This window comes from Castor canadensis, chromosome X (assembly GCF_047511655.1).
Source record: "Castor canadensis chromosome X, mCasCan1.hap1v2, whole genome shotgun sequence".
NCBI lineage: Eukaryota > Metazoa > Chordata > Mammalia > Rodentia > Castoridae > Castor > Castor canadensis.
The window spans coordinates 124,128,215-124,143,632 of record NC_133405.1 but is presented as its reverse complement, the minus strand read 5'-3'; the positions used below and the strand labels follow the sequence as shown (position 1 = coordinate 124,143,632).

At 32.5% G+C, this 15,418-nt stretch overlaps 1 protein-coding gene and 1 pseudogene across 5 annotated transcripts in view; both read left to right on the top strand.

The window, feature by feature from the left end:
- Cnksr2 (connector enhancer of kinase suppressor of Ras 2) overlaps positions 1 to 15,418 on the top strand; it is a 258,842-nt gene that overhangs the window by 42,812 nt on the left and 200,612 nt on the right. For all 5 annotated transcript variants that reach the window (XM_074063315.1, XM_074063313.1, XM_074063312.1 and 2 more), the window contains exons 2-3: positions 1,387 to 1,550; positions 9,559 to 9,761. In XM_074063315.1, coding sequence (XP_073919416.1) covers positions 1,387 to 1,550; positions 9,559 to 9,761 — 367 coding nt within the window. The remainder of the gene's footprint in view (positions 1 to 1,386; positions 1,551 to 9,558; positions 9,762 to 15,418) is intronic.
- On the top strand, positions 7,073 to 9,518 carry LOC141419621 (large ribosomal subunit protein eL34-like; annotated as a pseudogene).

The window sequence follows — 15,418 nt, the reverse complement described above, 5'->3', positions numbered from 1 at the left end:
CGAACTCTCAAACCTGAATTTTTCCATGTATCCTTTTATTGCCCTCTTCTCTTGTATAATCAGACTGCTTTGAAGAATGCTCAAATCATTCAATGTTGGCTTAATTCATTTATGCATTAAATCATTAATGCTGGCAGTGTATAAACAATTCTCATGAATGTCACTGGTGACCTTGTTGCTATATCCAGTGAGATAATTTTAGACCTCATCAATATACACATACCACTGGAGAATGAAGAAAAATAATATCAAGAAACCACAAATTCAAGTTACTTTAAAGAAGTTTGTGAATATATTAAGAGCATGTGTGGCCTGGCACTAGACCCATCAGGAACTGGGCTGTTTTAGGACTTACTTGAGTGTTTCTTCTCTTGATAGCCATACAGTATCTATTATGGGACTTTGCTCCTATGACACATTTGTCATAACCTCATCTCTTTTTAGTCTACTTACAATTTCTGCGTTGTCATAGCTTTAGCTAGAATGTAGCTCTTATGGCTACACACCACTTGGTTTGTGCTAATTGCTTCATTTTCTTGGTATTTCTTACCTAAAATTATGGAGAGTTAATCTTATTCATGAAGTTCATCATTTGTGCCAGACCATTTCATAGGTGATTGAAATTAATTCAATCTGTACCTGGCCAATCATTTATGAATTGCCATAGTTTATCTTGAAAATGATAGTTTCAAGTCTATAATATCTAATGTGAATGTTTACTTTTAGACTTGGGTAAAATCCAAATAATAATGGATCTAGGAGTGCATTACAGGTGAAATACTAAAGGTAAGGGACTTGGGTCTGAAGATGACAGATGGTGAACACAGGTGAAGGAAATCAAAGAAAGGTTTTCATTTTGTTTTTAAAATGGCAGAAGTTTGAGTATTGAAGCAGTGAATGAATAAAAATTGATTGAAACAAAATATTTAATTTTGTAATTATTGAAGTAATGTTAAGGTGGTAGAAGGTGGGATTCCAGAGTACAGGAAGATAGAATAATTACCCTTGTATAGGAAGAAAGAAACCTGTCCCTCTGGAATGGGGTTAAAGAAGAGTATGATGTAGGTAGCTCAGAAAGTAGAGGAACCTGCCTGTTAGTGCGCTTTTTATGATCCATCATTCTAATAACTTGTTTTGCAAAGAGAACTTCAAAGGTAAGTAAAGAAATTCAGAAATTGCTGAAGAAAATTCAAATTGGACTTTAACAACTAAGAATATGATGAAGTGATATTTTTGGCTTTATCCCACATATAGTTGAGAAAAGGTCAAAATGGACTTAACTTTGTGACATGGTAGGAGTTAACACTTGCTTCACCCCTACACATGGATTTATTTGGCTCAGTAGTTTTTTTTTACATTCTGATCTTCCATACTTTTATTTCATAGGTCTTGATGATTGTTTGCAGCAGTATATTAAGAACTTTGAGAGGGAGAAGATCAGTGGGGACCAGCTACTACGCATTACACATCAGGAGCTAGAAGATTTGGGAGTCAGCCGAATTGGCCATCAAGAACTGATCTTGGAAGCAGTTGACCTTCTGTGTGCACTGGTAAGGACATGAAACTGATGGAAAGGGAAACCATCTTTTTCTCTCTTAGTTTTCTTTAGTTCTACTCCTCTTTTTACTTTTCTCTTTTTTTAATATTTTTAAATGCAAGTAGGGAAAAATATCCTAATTCCCAGCCAACCAAATGTAGTCTTTTCCTACTTCCTTGAATTTGTTATATTAGTGCTAAATGACTAAGATGCTTATAATTCAACTGGTGATGTTACTCTTAGCAAGCTGAAAAACTTAAGTTAGAGTTCACCAAGAAAGTTTTCACAGCAGCATTTTAGATATGCAATTGTATACAATCAGTTATAAAACTCAATTCCTCCTCATTATTTTTTTTTACTTTCTAAGTGGTATACATTGGTAGTATGAGGGGATTTCATTGTGATACATGCAATGTACTATGAATAAGTTCACCTCCTTCTTTATATTCCCTTACATCTTCTTCCTCTTCCTTCCTTTTTGAAACAGTATTTGGTGGGTTTCATTATGCTATCTTCATGTATATGTGTGTGTGTGTGTGTGTGTGTGTGTGTGTGACATACTTCAGTCCTCTTCACCCCTCAATAGCCTTTTCTTTCCTTCTTTTAAAATTGTTGAGTTAGTATCACAAATATTAAATAATCTTATTTTAGAAATTTTTTAAATAATGAGATTATTTGAATGTCCTTTACATATACATGCAGTGAAAATTAAATACTTTACAATATATGGCTACTTAATAATCAATGCCAAAGTAAAACTCCTTCAACATCCACATTAGACATTCTGAAAGGAATACAGATTTTTTTCCAAATTAGATAAGATGATACTAACCTGACTGGTTTTAAATTCTTCCAATAATTTATAAGGGGGAGCTAGAGCTACACAGAGAAAATAAATGAGCTATTTAATGTGATAAACCAGGTTTGAATCTTGTCTCAGTCAATTACTGATACTTGTGGACAAATTTCACTGTAACCATAGCTATTTTATTTAAAGTGGAGATAATAAGTACCTCTTGGCAGTGTTGTAAAAAATAAATGAGTTTGCATTTGTATACTGCCTAATTCAGTGCCTGGCACACTGTACACATTCAATAAACAGTAACTGTTATTGAGATGATGATGGCTGATAAAAATGAGTAGATAATTAAACATAATATTTCAAGAAACAATTAATACACTTAGCACTCTGTTTTTAAGATCTTAATATGACCTCATTCCTGCCCTCTTGAAAAGCTTAGTTGGGGAGAATAATAAGCAAATAATCAATGCTAATACTATAATTACTAAAATAGAAATATGAGCTAAATGTGATGGAAACACAGGTAGGAAGATAACTGGCTTTGCTTAAGATAGATGGTACATGTTGCAAAAGAGGTGATATTTAAGCAGCCTAATGAAAGATGAGTATGTGTTTAATAGATGGAGGAAAAGGGGGAAAGTCATTCTGGATAGATAAAAGAACATGTATATAAGGCATACAGAATAAAGAGCATGCATTGTGAGTTTTCTAAATGGTAAACCATTTGAGATGACAAAAATAGTTGAGAAATAGTTATATGAAATTAGGCTTTAAAAGATAGAAAGGGACCAGAGTATAAAGTACCTTATTTTTTATTCCCGTTATGGGCATTAGAGAACTATAGAAGCATGATCAAATACTTCTCTAAAATGGCAACTCCTGTAATGAAAATGATGGGATAGAGAGGGTATAAATGAAAGACAACATGAACAATTGGAAAATATTTGAAATAATCTACCTATGCAATGAGTGGGGGCCTAAACTAAGAGTGTACAACAGGAATAGAAAAGATTGATGAATGTGAGGAGTGAGATAAAGGAAGAAGAAAGATACATCTTTTCTAGCTACAGAGATAGAATAGATAATTTGCTAGTAATGAAGATAGGCAATAGCAACAGAAACAGATAAAGTGGGAAAATAAATTGAGTTTCAAATTTGTTGAGTTTGAGGTATCTCCAAGTTTTAAAGGAAGGAATATATGGGTTTAAAGCTAAGGTGTCTAAAGATACTGATTTGGCAATCTTAAAGATACAAGGATTAAATTCATAGAAAGAGATCAAATGGGTAAAGTGGCTCATACCTGTAATCCTAGCTACTATGGAGATAAAGATGGGGAGGATCGCTGTTCAAGGTCAGCTTCCACAAAAGTTCATGAGACACCATCTCAGCCAATAAAAATGTGGGCATGGTGGTATGTGCCTGTCATCCCAGTTTTGTGGGAATAATTGATTATTTATGTTGTTATATAGTTAATCTAGACCTCTAGGCCTTGGAATTGGGCCTATGTACAAGGTTCTGCTGATTGAAATGTACTTAAAAATCACAGTATCAGAGATATACATATAGACAGTTTCTAAGTTTGAGCCATGGAGCTGTAGTAAGTCTCTTCATATGCTGATCTTTAATCCCTCTACAGTTCTATGTTTAAGCATCATAGTGTCGCATCATTTGAATAGTTCATCATGTGGTTGAGCTCTTCTGGAAGTTAACACAGGAAAAAAAAAGTCAAAATGCTAAATTCCTTTGTTTCTGTTTTTATTCAGCAATCAGTTGGTAGCATACCACAAAGGGTCAAATATTTAACCTCCTTTTACCCCTTCCTTATGGCTATACATCAGCAAGTTAGAATTACAGATACCCTCCAATTTATTCAGCATGTGATTTTAGTGAATGTAAAACAAATTTCTGAACAGAGAATTCTGATTTACTTCTCTATGCCATTATGAAATCCAGGAGATGAGATACCCCATCAGCAAGGTGAGTTGACTAAACCGGAAGTTATACTGTTGGGAATGGGAAATTCTGCTCATCTCTCAGATTTCTACTGGCCTTTCTACTTTTCCCTTACATCTATAGTATTTATTTCTTCTTTCAACAGTGCTCAAACAGTTGAAATATATATCCATCCTCAAACAGTGCTACCAATGGGAATGCAAAGATGAAAACAATCATAGCCTATACTCCCAATATGCTTATAGTTCATCAAGGAAAGCAACAGTTGTTAAAACGCAATGTAGATTTAAAAATATTCCAGAGAAGAAACGTGAGGAACTGCTAAGGGATGCAGAAAGTGTAGGTGACATTTGCATTGGCCTTGTAAGATGAGTAGATATTTTCTGGGCAAAAACAGTTGGGAGAAAGTTATCTAAACAGAAAAAAATTCATGTGTAAAGACAGAATTGTGAAAGAGTATGGAGTGTTCAGAAGAAAATGAGAATATTGATTTGATTGGTGCAGAGTGGGAAATGATGAGAGGAAAAGTCACACCTCGAATCACATAGATTTTTTACTTATGGTCCTTCAATTCACAGTGGGCTCCTCTTGTAAAGATACCTTTGTCCAATTCATTGTTTTTCTTTAGCTTTCTGTGCAGTACTTAGCACATAAACAATGTTAATATTATCTTACTGAATGAAACTCAGTTTTTCTTCTCTTGCTTACACAGGCTTTGACTCTAAATATTTTCTTCCTATGTAAAAAGACAGAAAAATTACCAACTTCTTTTTATTTATCTTAAACTATGCTATATTTTCATCTGCCTTATCTTGAAGTTAGTCCTGATGGAGAATAAATGTTTTGGCAGCTAATAAAAATGAAAGATTTATTTAGTCATTTGTTCACTCAGACAACATATTTATTAATCATCAAATATATTGTTTGTATCATGTTATTACAGAAAGAAGTAAGTTGTTTGTGATTTGGAGGTGTATTAACTCTTTCATTCTATGGTGCTACCGTTTCTTATGCTTAAACAGAGAACAAAGAATATTAACTGAAAGAGTAAAAGTGTAAATAAAATATGTATAACTTAATATGTAGCTCTTTAATTATATTCTGACAATATACCCTTTACTGTGAACTGTAAGTAAATTATTTATGACAGAATAAGAACAGTTTTCACTGCATTCTTCATATGCTTTTCATATAAGAAGCATTTTGCATAGAAAAGTTGATGTTTGGGATTGTTAGGATTTGTTTCTTTGGAACATAATTGCTTTGTTTAGCCATTTAAAAATAATTTATTTTCTGAAAAGTCATTAAAGCATGCCTTGTAGGACTCATATTTATAGAGCAAAGTATTATAAACCCAAAACACTTGCTCCGTGATGCATTCAAACTAAGAATTATGAATACAATGACATTAACATTGTAAAAATTGAGTATTTTTAGTTAAGTTTCAGTGAGAATTTAACATTAGTTAAGATTTAGCCAACTTTGTTTTCTACAATGTTTAATGTGTTTCTTTATTTGTTTTTTCATGTATAAGCTTTTGAGTGCATATAATTGAAAGAAAAGACCAGTAGGAAGTTAGTACCAGTTTATTCAGACTAGACTGGCTATGTTGAATTAGTTCTGAAATCATGACTGGCTCGTGGCACACATGTTATTGGCCAAGAATATGAGCAGTGTGTGAGCACATAGGTAGTAGATAGGACAAAGAACGTGGCTGAGTACACTTCAGTTCAAAGTTTTGTTTTCTTGAAGAAGACTTTTCTGTACTAATAGAATACCCCGTTTTCCTGTGAATATCAAGTAAAAAGCAAAAGAGTAATGGGCAAACCCACTTTTTCAATAAGTTAAGGCAGTACTTCTTGTCTCCATACCTGTGGTCAAACACAAAAGGTACTTCATTTACTTATTGATTCTTTAAATGGTAAACAAGGGAGTGTGATTTACTGATGACTTAGCAAGTTGCAAGAAAGCATCCATTTTCATGAAAGAAATAAAAAAGAAGGTATCTCTGTTGGCAATAATTAATTTGGGGTTACTTAAAATTGACAATTCTATAATAAAAATTAAATGGAGAAATTAATTCCTCTCTTTTGTTAAAATAGCACACATATACTGTTACATACAGATGAGATTTTAACCCATTTTATGCTCTTGTCAAGTTTTTAAAAATGCTTTAGATTATAATAGCTATATTTGTTAACTAAGACAAATTTTGTTGTTGTTACTGGTTTTTGTTTTGTGGTGCTAGGGATTGAATGAAGAACCTTGAGTATGCTAAGCAAGAACTCTACCATTGAACTACGTATGCCCAGCCCTAGAACAAGTTTTAGCAATTTCCCTGTCTATCCTCTGCTGCTTATCTTTCTTTTTGTCTCCTGCCACTGTATTCTTCTATCTTCCCCAGTTTTCATCTCTGTTCCATATAGATCATTTGTTTAAGAGGTTACCAAGTAGAACTTCTCAGGTTTCGTTCAGAAGATTTTTCTATTTGCCAATTCTTGAGTTATATTAAAAATAATTTTAAGATCTTAAATCTTTAAAGCTTGAAAGCATTGTTACTTTGCTTCTAGATGTTATTTTTAAGATTAGCATTATTACTTTAATATTACTTTTACCTTTTCTAATGAATTATTTGAGATGTTAATATTACAGAGAGAAACGAATTAATCTTTTATGGAGGCTAATGGCTCCATGGTGAAAGATGAGTTACCAAGTTGATTGATTAGGTTTCTCTCTAATAAACTATTATAATTTTAGCTTCTCTAAGAAATAAATGATTATAATTTTTATGAACAAATATTTCTTAATTAGGTTCATTATCACTCAAAACTGAAAAAAAATTAATACTATACTTCAGTGAAGATGCTTTAACACAGGAAAAATGTTTGAAAATACATTTAAGCACTTTCAAACTATCACAATTAGTTGGTATAGTTATAAATCATTCCTATGTAGACATTAGAGGGTATCTTTTTTTGTGGTATTGGGGCTTGAACTCAGGGCTTTCACCTTGAACCACATCACCAGCCCAATTTTTTGTGATAGGGTTTTTCGAGATAGGGGCTCTTGAACTATTTGCCTGGGCTGACTTTGAACTGCATAGAGAGTATATTTTATAAAATTTAAAGAGAATTTCCTTCTTAATATAGCAACAAGCTAGACAAAATATGAGAAATGTTTTAGTTAGTCCATGCTCAAATACAATAGAATTTGAATAGAATGTTTATTTACACAAGCCAAATTTTTAACTTTGAAGAATACTGCAATTCAAATTAAGTAGTGAATATTTAATATACTATATTTTAAAAATACTAATCTACAAGTTCTTCTGAGACAAGTTCTCCTAGAATGGTCCAGCATTTGACTTATGATCATACACTTTCCTGCAATACAGCTCCTAAAAAAGCTAGGCTGAATGTAACCCCTGGTAATCAACCTTTATATGAAGAAGGTTGGGAAAGCACCAAAATCTGCATGTGGTGTGTGCTTAGGCTATGGGACCTAAAGACTTAAAATAAGCAAATAAACAAAAATGTTAACAGGGCCTGTGGTGGTTCTATGTGTGCTAAGTGTGTCCGCAACAGGATCAAGCCAGCTTTCCTTATTAAGGAGCATAAAATTGTTGTGGAAGTGTTAAAGGCACACAGAGTCAGAAAGCTAAATTTAAAAATGAAGCCTTTTGAGTAAATAAAAGGTCAGAAGACAAAAACCCCAAATCTATGACTCCAAAAAGAGTATCCTTTTAATAAAAGTATAAATTCTCAGCAAAGAATCAAACTTTTATTACTATTAAATTTTTAGTGCTAACATGCATAACTATTCGTTTTTCTAATGTTTATGCATCAAAACCTTGTTATCACCTGTTTTTATACTAAGTTCTCTTTTCATAAATTACCATGGGAAAATAATCTGTTAAATTTCATATAAAGTAGGTACTCAGTGGCTATTGACTTAGTAAGAAAGCTAAATTTATCATACTATTTGCTTCCATTTTCCACTCTTTTTCTTTCACTTTGCTTCAGTTGTTGTTACATCCTCCTCAGAACAGGAGTAGAATATTAATGCTTAAAGTATCTGGTATAGGCTTCCTCTCGCAAGTGGCCTAGTGACTTGCAGTCCCTTCCTAAATTGTGGTTCAAATATTGAGCTCCTTAAGCAAACCATGAAAAAAAAAATCTCCCTGTCACTCAATTTCCTCAATTGTGAAAGAAGTGTAAGTCAAACAACCTGTCTAAGCACAAGAAAATTCTTATATCCTTTGGGTTTTATGATTTTCTTATAGTTTAAATATTATACATGACAGTTATACATATACTGCTATGTGATGCTAACTAGTCTTTCTTAGGGATGTTTTACAACTGACAATTAGGTATTTTAAATTTTAATTATGACTTATGAAAACCTTCCCTAAATTTTTTGAGGGAATCCTACAATCTTTTCCTATTTGAAAATGGAAAAATAAGCTTGTTGTTTATATTATTCATATACTCCCTCTCTGTAATAATGTGTAGACAAAATATTTAGTGAATTATTAAATGTTACTAGAAATTGAAAAATGAGAATAAGAAAAAGAATTTAGATCTGCTGACCAAAAGGTCATTATATTTGTTTTAGATATGCTTCATATTTGATCATGAGCTAATAAAGCATGTCAAAAAGAAAAATAAGTTAATTTTCATAATTTGTACTGTGAAAAGGAAAAAGTGAATTAGTTTTCTTTTGGAATCAGAGTTTTTCCTGATACATATTACAAATGAAACTTCTTATGAGTCATTACGTAGAGGACACAGAAAAGGTATATTAATTTTTGCTTTTGCATTTTATTGTTGAATTATGCTTATTTTCCTAGCTTTGGGGAAGCAGAATTTTTCCTATTATGTTTATTCCTGACTGTGTATACACTAATTGATCAGATAGTAAAACAGTAATTGTTTATGTTAATTAATTTCACAAGTTAATGAACTTCAGTTTTGGTTTAAAAAAACAAATGCTTGAATCCTTACAATCTTGCTGTCTCATAGTTACAAGGTACAATGTCCTCATTAGTCTGTATTCATATTAATGCTCAACACATATTATTATAATTTCTTTCTCTGATGTCTCCTCAAATCTTCATTTGACTGTGGGCTCCAGTAGGTTAGGAATCATGTCTTACTCTTTTGTAACTCTAACAAAGTTAGAGTTTACTAAAGTACTCAGTAAATATTTTAATGAATAAAGAAAATATTGACTTTAATCATGTTTGTTATCTTTTTTTGTAATTCAGAACTATGGACTGGAAACAGAAAACCTAAAAACCCTTTCTCACAAGTTGAATGCATCTGCCAAAAATCTGCAGAACTTTATAACAGGAAGGAGAAGGAGTGGGCATTATGATGGGAGGACCAGCCGAAAATTGCCTAATGACTTTCTGACCTCAGTTGTGGATCTGATTGGAGCAGCGAAGAGTTTGCTTGCCTGGTTAGACAGGTAAAGTTTTCTGCATGTTTCATAAGTAACTCTCCCTCAGACACTAGCATGAATATAACAGTATTTCATATTTTCTTATGAAGGGATTGGACAGGTAGAAAAGTACCAAGTAATAAATGCTTAATTATGATCCATCATTATATAGGGGTATCATCAAATAGGTATTAATCTTCTATAAAATTTTATGTATAGATAAGTAACCAATCAATAATTTAACTCTGACAGGCACAAAATGCCTTTGCTGTTTAATAATCAAAATCACTATTTGGCTATTACAGTAAGTTAAGGTACCACTTTGTCTACTGATTTTTCATTTTTATTTATTAATCATATTTAAGGAAGCGTCCATTGGTATTCTTTATAGTGTTTGGAATGGGTAACTAGGCACTGACACTTTGATAGCATGCATTTCATGTCTCCTTACTCTTGCTTTATCGATTTTTCTTGGAACACATAAAATAGCATAAAAATTTATAATATAAAATAAAAATGATAAGATTAAGATTTATATATGCTTCAGCATTGTAATGGTAAAGTAAATACAGCTTTTTTCTTAAGAAAACTAAATAAGCTCTGTACTTTCAGTTTTGAATTTTTTTGTAAGGGGTATACACTATGTTATAATGGTTGAATGATCAAATTTAAAAGTACTCCTTGTCTCTCAAAAGAATTCTGATAATGCACTATTTTGCCAGAATTTTCTTGAATAAATGTCTGCAGGAGATATATTTATATATATATTTATATACACATACATTTTGACTTTTAAAAAGGCCTCAAATTAAAAGTATTTTTTTGGATTTTAAGGAAAAAGTTATGATATTTGCTTAGACTAAGCACATAAAGTGATAATACTAAATCCAAATCTGAATAATAAGCTATACATTACTAGTTTTTAAACTAATGGACAGCATATTTCTTTTGCATTCTAAAATTATTAAAATTTAATTATTATTTAAACCATGTTGATCGATTGTTTAAAGTAATTGTGATCAGTAAATTAAAAAATGGCTTAATCTTTAAGTAATATAGCACTTGTTTCAGAAGGCTTATCAGTAATCAGAAGGCTTAAAGAACACATCAATTTTAGTTATATATATATATATATATATATATTTTTTTTTTTTTTACTATCACCTGCCCTATAATTGTACATTTGCTCAGCCTTGCTATTATTGTTATTATTTTTTTCTTTGGTGGCACTGAGTTTGAACTCAGGGCCTCACACTTGGTAGGCAGGCACTCTTGCTGCTTGAGCTACTCTCCAGCCCTTTTTGTGATGGGTATTTTCGAGATAGGGTCTTGAGAACTATTTGCCCAGGCTGCCTTCGAACTAGGGTCCTCCTGATCTCTGCCTCCTGAGTAACTAGAATTACAGGCATGAGCCACTGGCGCCCAGGAGCCTTGATATGTATATTTAATGAATTCTGTTATATTTTCTTTTTGCTCTTGTTTTACACAGATAGAAAGATTACAAAATGGCTTTACTTCTTAATGACAGATGTGTTTATAAAATCACATAAGTAGCTTTTAGCTCTGTACTCGTCTTTGAGATTTTATTGTACTGTTGATTTTTTACAGTGGCATTTTTATTATCTAATAAGATGTTCTTTGGTAAATGCCAAGTTCACCTACATATGCAAAACACATATGTGTACATACACATATATAAAAATACACACATAACAATCCATGAAATCAGTAAATGGTGTTTTATGCTTATTTCATAAGAAGAGACAATGTGACAAAAAGCCAGAAGTAAATTGTCATCTGTTTAGCTTCCGTTGCTGCAAAGGTTCTCACCACACAACAGTGTTCAATTAAATCAAAGGCCATTTGGCATTTTGACTAGGAAAATGAAATAAGTACTTGAAAGGAAACAAAAGGAAAGTCATGATAACTTTAAAATCTTCCAGTGAGACTTATGTAAACTGAAAAAGGACACTGAATGTTTTGATAGTCTTTCATAGAAAAGTTCAGCTCCAGGCATCGTTTACTTTAGTGGTGATGCTTTAAGAAAGAAAGAATGAAAGGAAACGATGAGAAGGAGAAAAACAAAAGAAAAGACATTCTTGGCCATGCTAATGTATTTGCATGTGTTCAGATCTATGAATTTCAAAGATTCCTTGGGCTGCAGTGTTGGAGAAGATTCTATAATCTAAAGTGAGAAGAAGAGAATCCAATTAGGAAGCTATTTTAGGAATTAATAATGCTATTACTACTGGTGGTGATTCTGATTCTAATATTGATAATGATATCTGTTAGGCTTGGATACCTTCAGACACACTTATTTTATCGAAATGACCCATAAGGGTTGACGTAATTTTACAGGTATGGAAACTGGATTTAGGGTGATTGAGTTCAAAACTAAATGGAATCAGGTTTAAATCCTGATGGTCTGACTACAGAGTATCCTCTCTACTGCACTTTATTGAGATGTTTAATTAAAGAAGTAATGAGAATGGAGGAATAATAGAGTAATTTGTATGGGTTAGGTAAACAAAAGCTGGTGACCTATAAGATCTAGAGAATAAGGGAAAGGGAGACATTTGGGATGACCTAGCTCACTCAGTGAATGGTAGTATATATCCTTATCAAAATAGGTGACCCATAAGTATGGATGCTATTTTTCCTGTGCAATTTCTGTAATACTGACCTTTCTAACACACTGTGTCTTTATTGCTCTCATCTGACTGCTCTTTGTATGATATACACTTCAAGAGAGGAGGGATTTTTCATCTATTTTGCTCACCAAAATCACAATTATCCAGAAGAGTTCCTAGCCTATAGTGTCTGCTCAATAAATATTTTTGAGTGAATGGAGAAAAGTGGAATTAAAAAATGAGCCTTGTATACCACCAGCAGTTGAAAGATGGTTAGTTCATGAAAATTAAAATATATAACCAGAGACTGAGGAGGAAATTACATGGGAGTGTAATTGTAGAAGCAAAGGGAGTAAAGCGTTTATAAGGAAAAAAGAAAATAGAGTAGTCAGTAGGGTCAAATGCTGAGAGATTAGGTAGAATAAGGAGTAAAAGTATATAGTAGATTAGGGGATCAGGATATATATGACTTTAGTTGGTTAGAAGTTAAAGGTGACAAGTCCTCTTTGAAAAAAGTCCTATGAAATTGTTTATACTTCAGGATAGTTTTACATAGCATTAGCTTCCCATTTTCACTGATTTTTAATCTTTTAGTGATAACAGAAAAGAGGAAAGACAAATTGAGTGCTACTAATGTATTGGGGAGCTTGACTGCTTTCTCCTCTGCCCTGGATTGTATGAATATCTTAAGTGCTCCTTGGCTTATATAAATTTCAGAAGGTCCTCATATGAGTTTAAATATAATAGAATTTTATCTAGAACTGAAATGCTTAAGCTGTTTGTTTTCCTGACAAGTGTCTAGACGTGTATTAGAGATTGTTAGTAGATATGTGTTTAAATTATGTTTTTATTCTTTTCAAAGGAAAAATGTTTTCTAGGTAGCAGCAGGAATGCAAGCCAAATTTCCACATGCCCTCTTGTTTCAGTGTGTCCTGCAACTTTGCACATAAAAGAAAACTCCTTAATCAAATACCAGTAGATCCAAAAGAACAGTGTTCTCTACAACCATTATTATGAATCCCCCAAATGCAGTAAATATGATGTACTATAAAAAAAAGCAGAGCACTGAGAAAGGATTGTGTCTCAGCTCTACCTCTAGCCCTAAGAAATTTGACCCATAAACATGGTTTTATTTTCTTTTCAGCATAGGGATGTAAGATTTGCAGAATTTGAAGTTCTCTTCTAAGCACTAATATATCGTTTACCCTGTTAATCAAAGCCATGTGAGTAGTATTTTCAACTTACTGCTGTTTATATAATATTAAAAAATAAACACTGACAAAATTTGTGGCTGACTTTTAGAACTATAATTTAAATCCCTATCTCTTTCCTAAATAAGTTAGGTTACTGTTTTTGTCTATTTCATCGAAAGTTCTAGAACAAAATTTATCTCTTTTATGCTTGCTTTGTATAAGGCAAGACTGTCTCGTCTTATTTTGTTTTTGAATGATGTTGCCCAAATATTCTTAATATTTTTACTTCTCAGTATAGGTTTGATTTCATTTTTAAGGTTTAAAATGGCAGCGCAAATGAATATTGACAAGTATTTGATCTTTAAATTTAGTTTATTCCTTTGGTATGGAGTTTGGTATAATTCTGCAGTTTAAAAATTTAAAAAATAGTTAAACTTGGTTATTTTTAACTAAACAACTTGTTTCACTTGTAAACAGTGACGGATTTTTATATTAGTGGCTTCGTAAAGAAAATACTGTATTGCTGTTCTTGAATGCCATAGTTGAAGACAGTTTTTAATAGAACCATGTTGGTTGCAAAAAAAAGAACTTTTTATTATATTTTGGAGAGAACTTGCAGCATATCAATATGATTTGGGTTTATTATAGTTTTATGTTGCTTGCAGGGGGGAGAAAGGAAGAGAGTAGGTAAAAATCTTTAATATCGTCTTAGATACTGTACTAAATGCTTCATTAGTGTATATCAACTTATTAAATTCTCCAAAAAGCTGGGTACCTGTGGCTCCCGCCTGTAATCCTAGCTACTCAGGAAGTAGCAATCAGGATCATGATTGGAAGCCAGCCCCAGGCAAATAGTTTTCGAGACCCTATCTTGAAAAAACCCATCACAAAAAAGGGCTAGCAGAGTGGCTCACGTGGTAAGAGCACCTACTTAGCAAGTGAGAGGCTCTGCATTCAAATCCCAATGCTGCTAAAAAAAAATCTCATAAAAATCAGTATCATTATCACCATCTTATATATGATACATCAAGTAGCTTGCCTAAGTCATTCATCCAGTATGAAAATTATACTTTGAATCTATTTTTGTCTGACAGCAAAGCTTTGTTGTTTTCCTCCTTCATGTTCCTTTGTCATGCTACATTTCCTTTTGAACTAATTCCTTTTTTGGTGGGGGAGGAAATTGAGACAGGATCTTGCTATGTATCTGAGTCTGGCCTGGAACTTGTTGTGTAGCCAAGGCTGGTCTCCAACTCTCAGTCCTCCTGCCTCTGCTTCCTGCGTGCTGAGTTACAAGGTGTGGGCCACCACACTAGCTTTAGATTAATTCTTCAATATGTTGAGGAAGTGATTCTTGGGAAAGGGAAACAACAATAAAAACATATTTACACTTTGGTATTTCTCTTCAAAATCTAAAGCGTACCACTTCTCTATTTTTTGGCTTTAACACCTCAAATTGCTACATAGAATTGTATTTATAGAAAGTGTTTATTTCACTATTTGTAGTGAAAGTTTATTCTTTTCTCTCTTTTTTAGCATTTATGCCAAATTCTAATTATTTATAAAATACCTTGCAAGACCATTCCATTTTGAAGGGATCAATGAGATGCCATCTGATACTAAGAAAAAACTTTTAAAATGTTTAAGGCATTAGAGATTAGGGTGCTAGGAAAATTGTGTTTACAATTCATAAAAACTCCAATTTCATTAGTGCTTCAGTTTTATGAGAATTATTGTAAAACCCATCTGTTTACGTTTCTTAAATAAGGTAAAATTTAAAATCAAAATCCCTTTCTCTTCCCATCTTAAATACTCAATTGAATGAAACAGTTGACTTTCCCAGAGGAAAAGCCTTGGTGGTAAA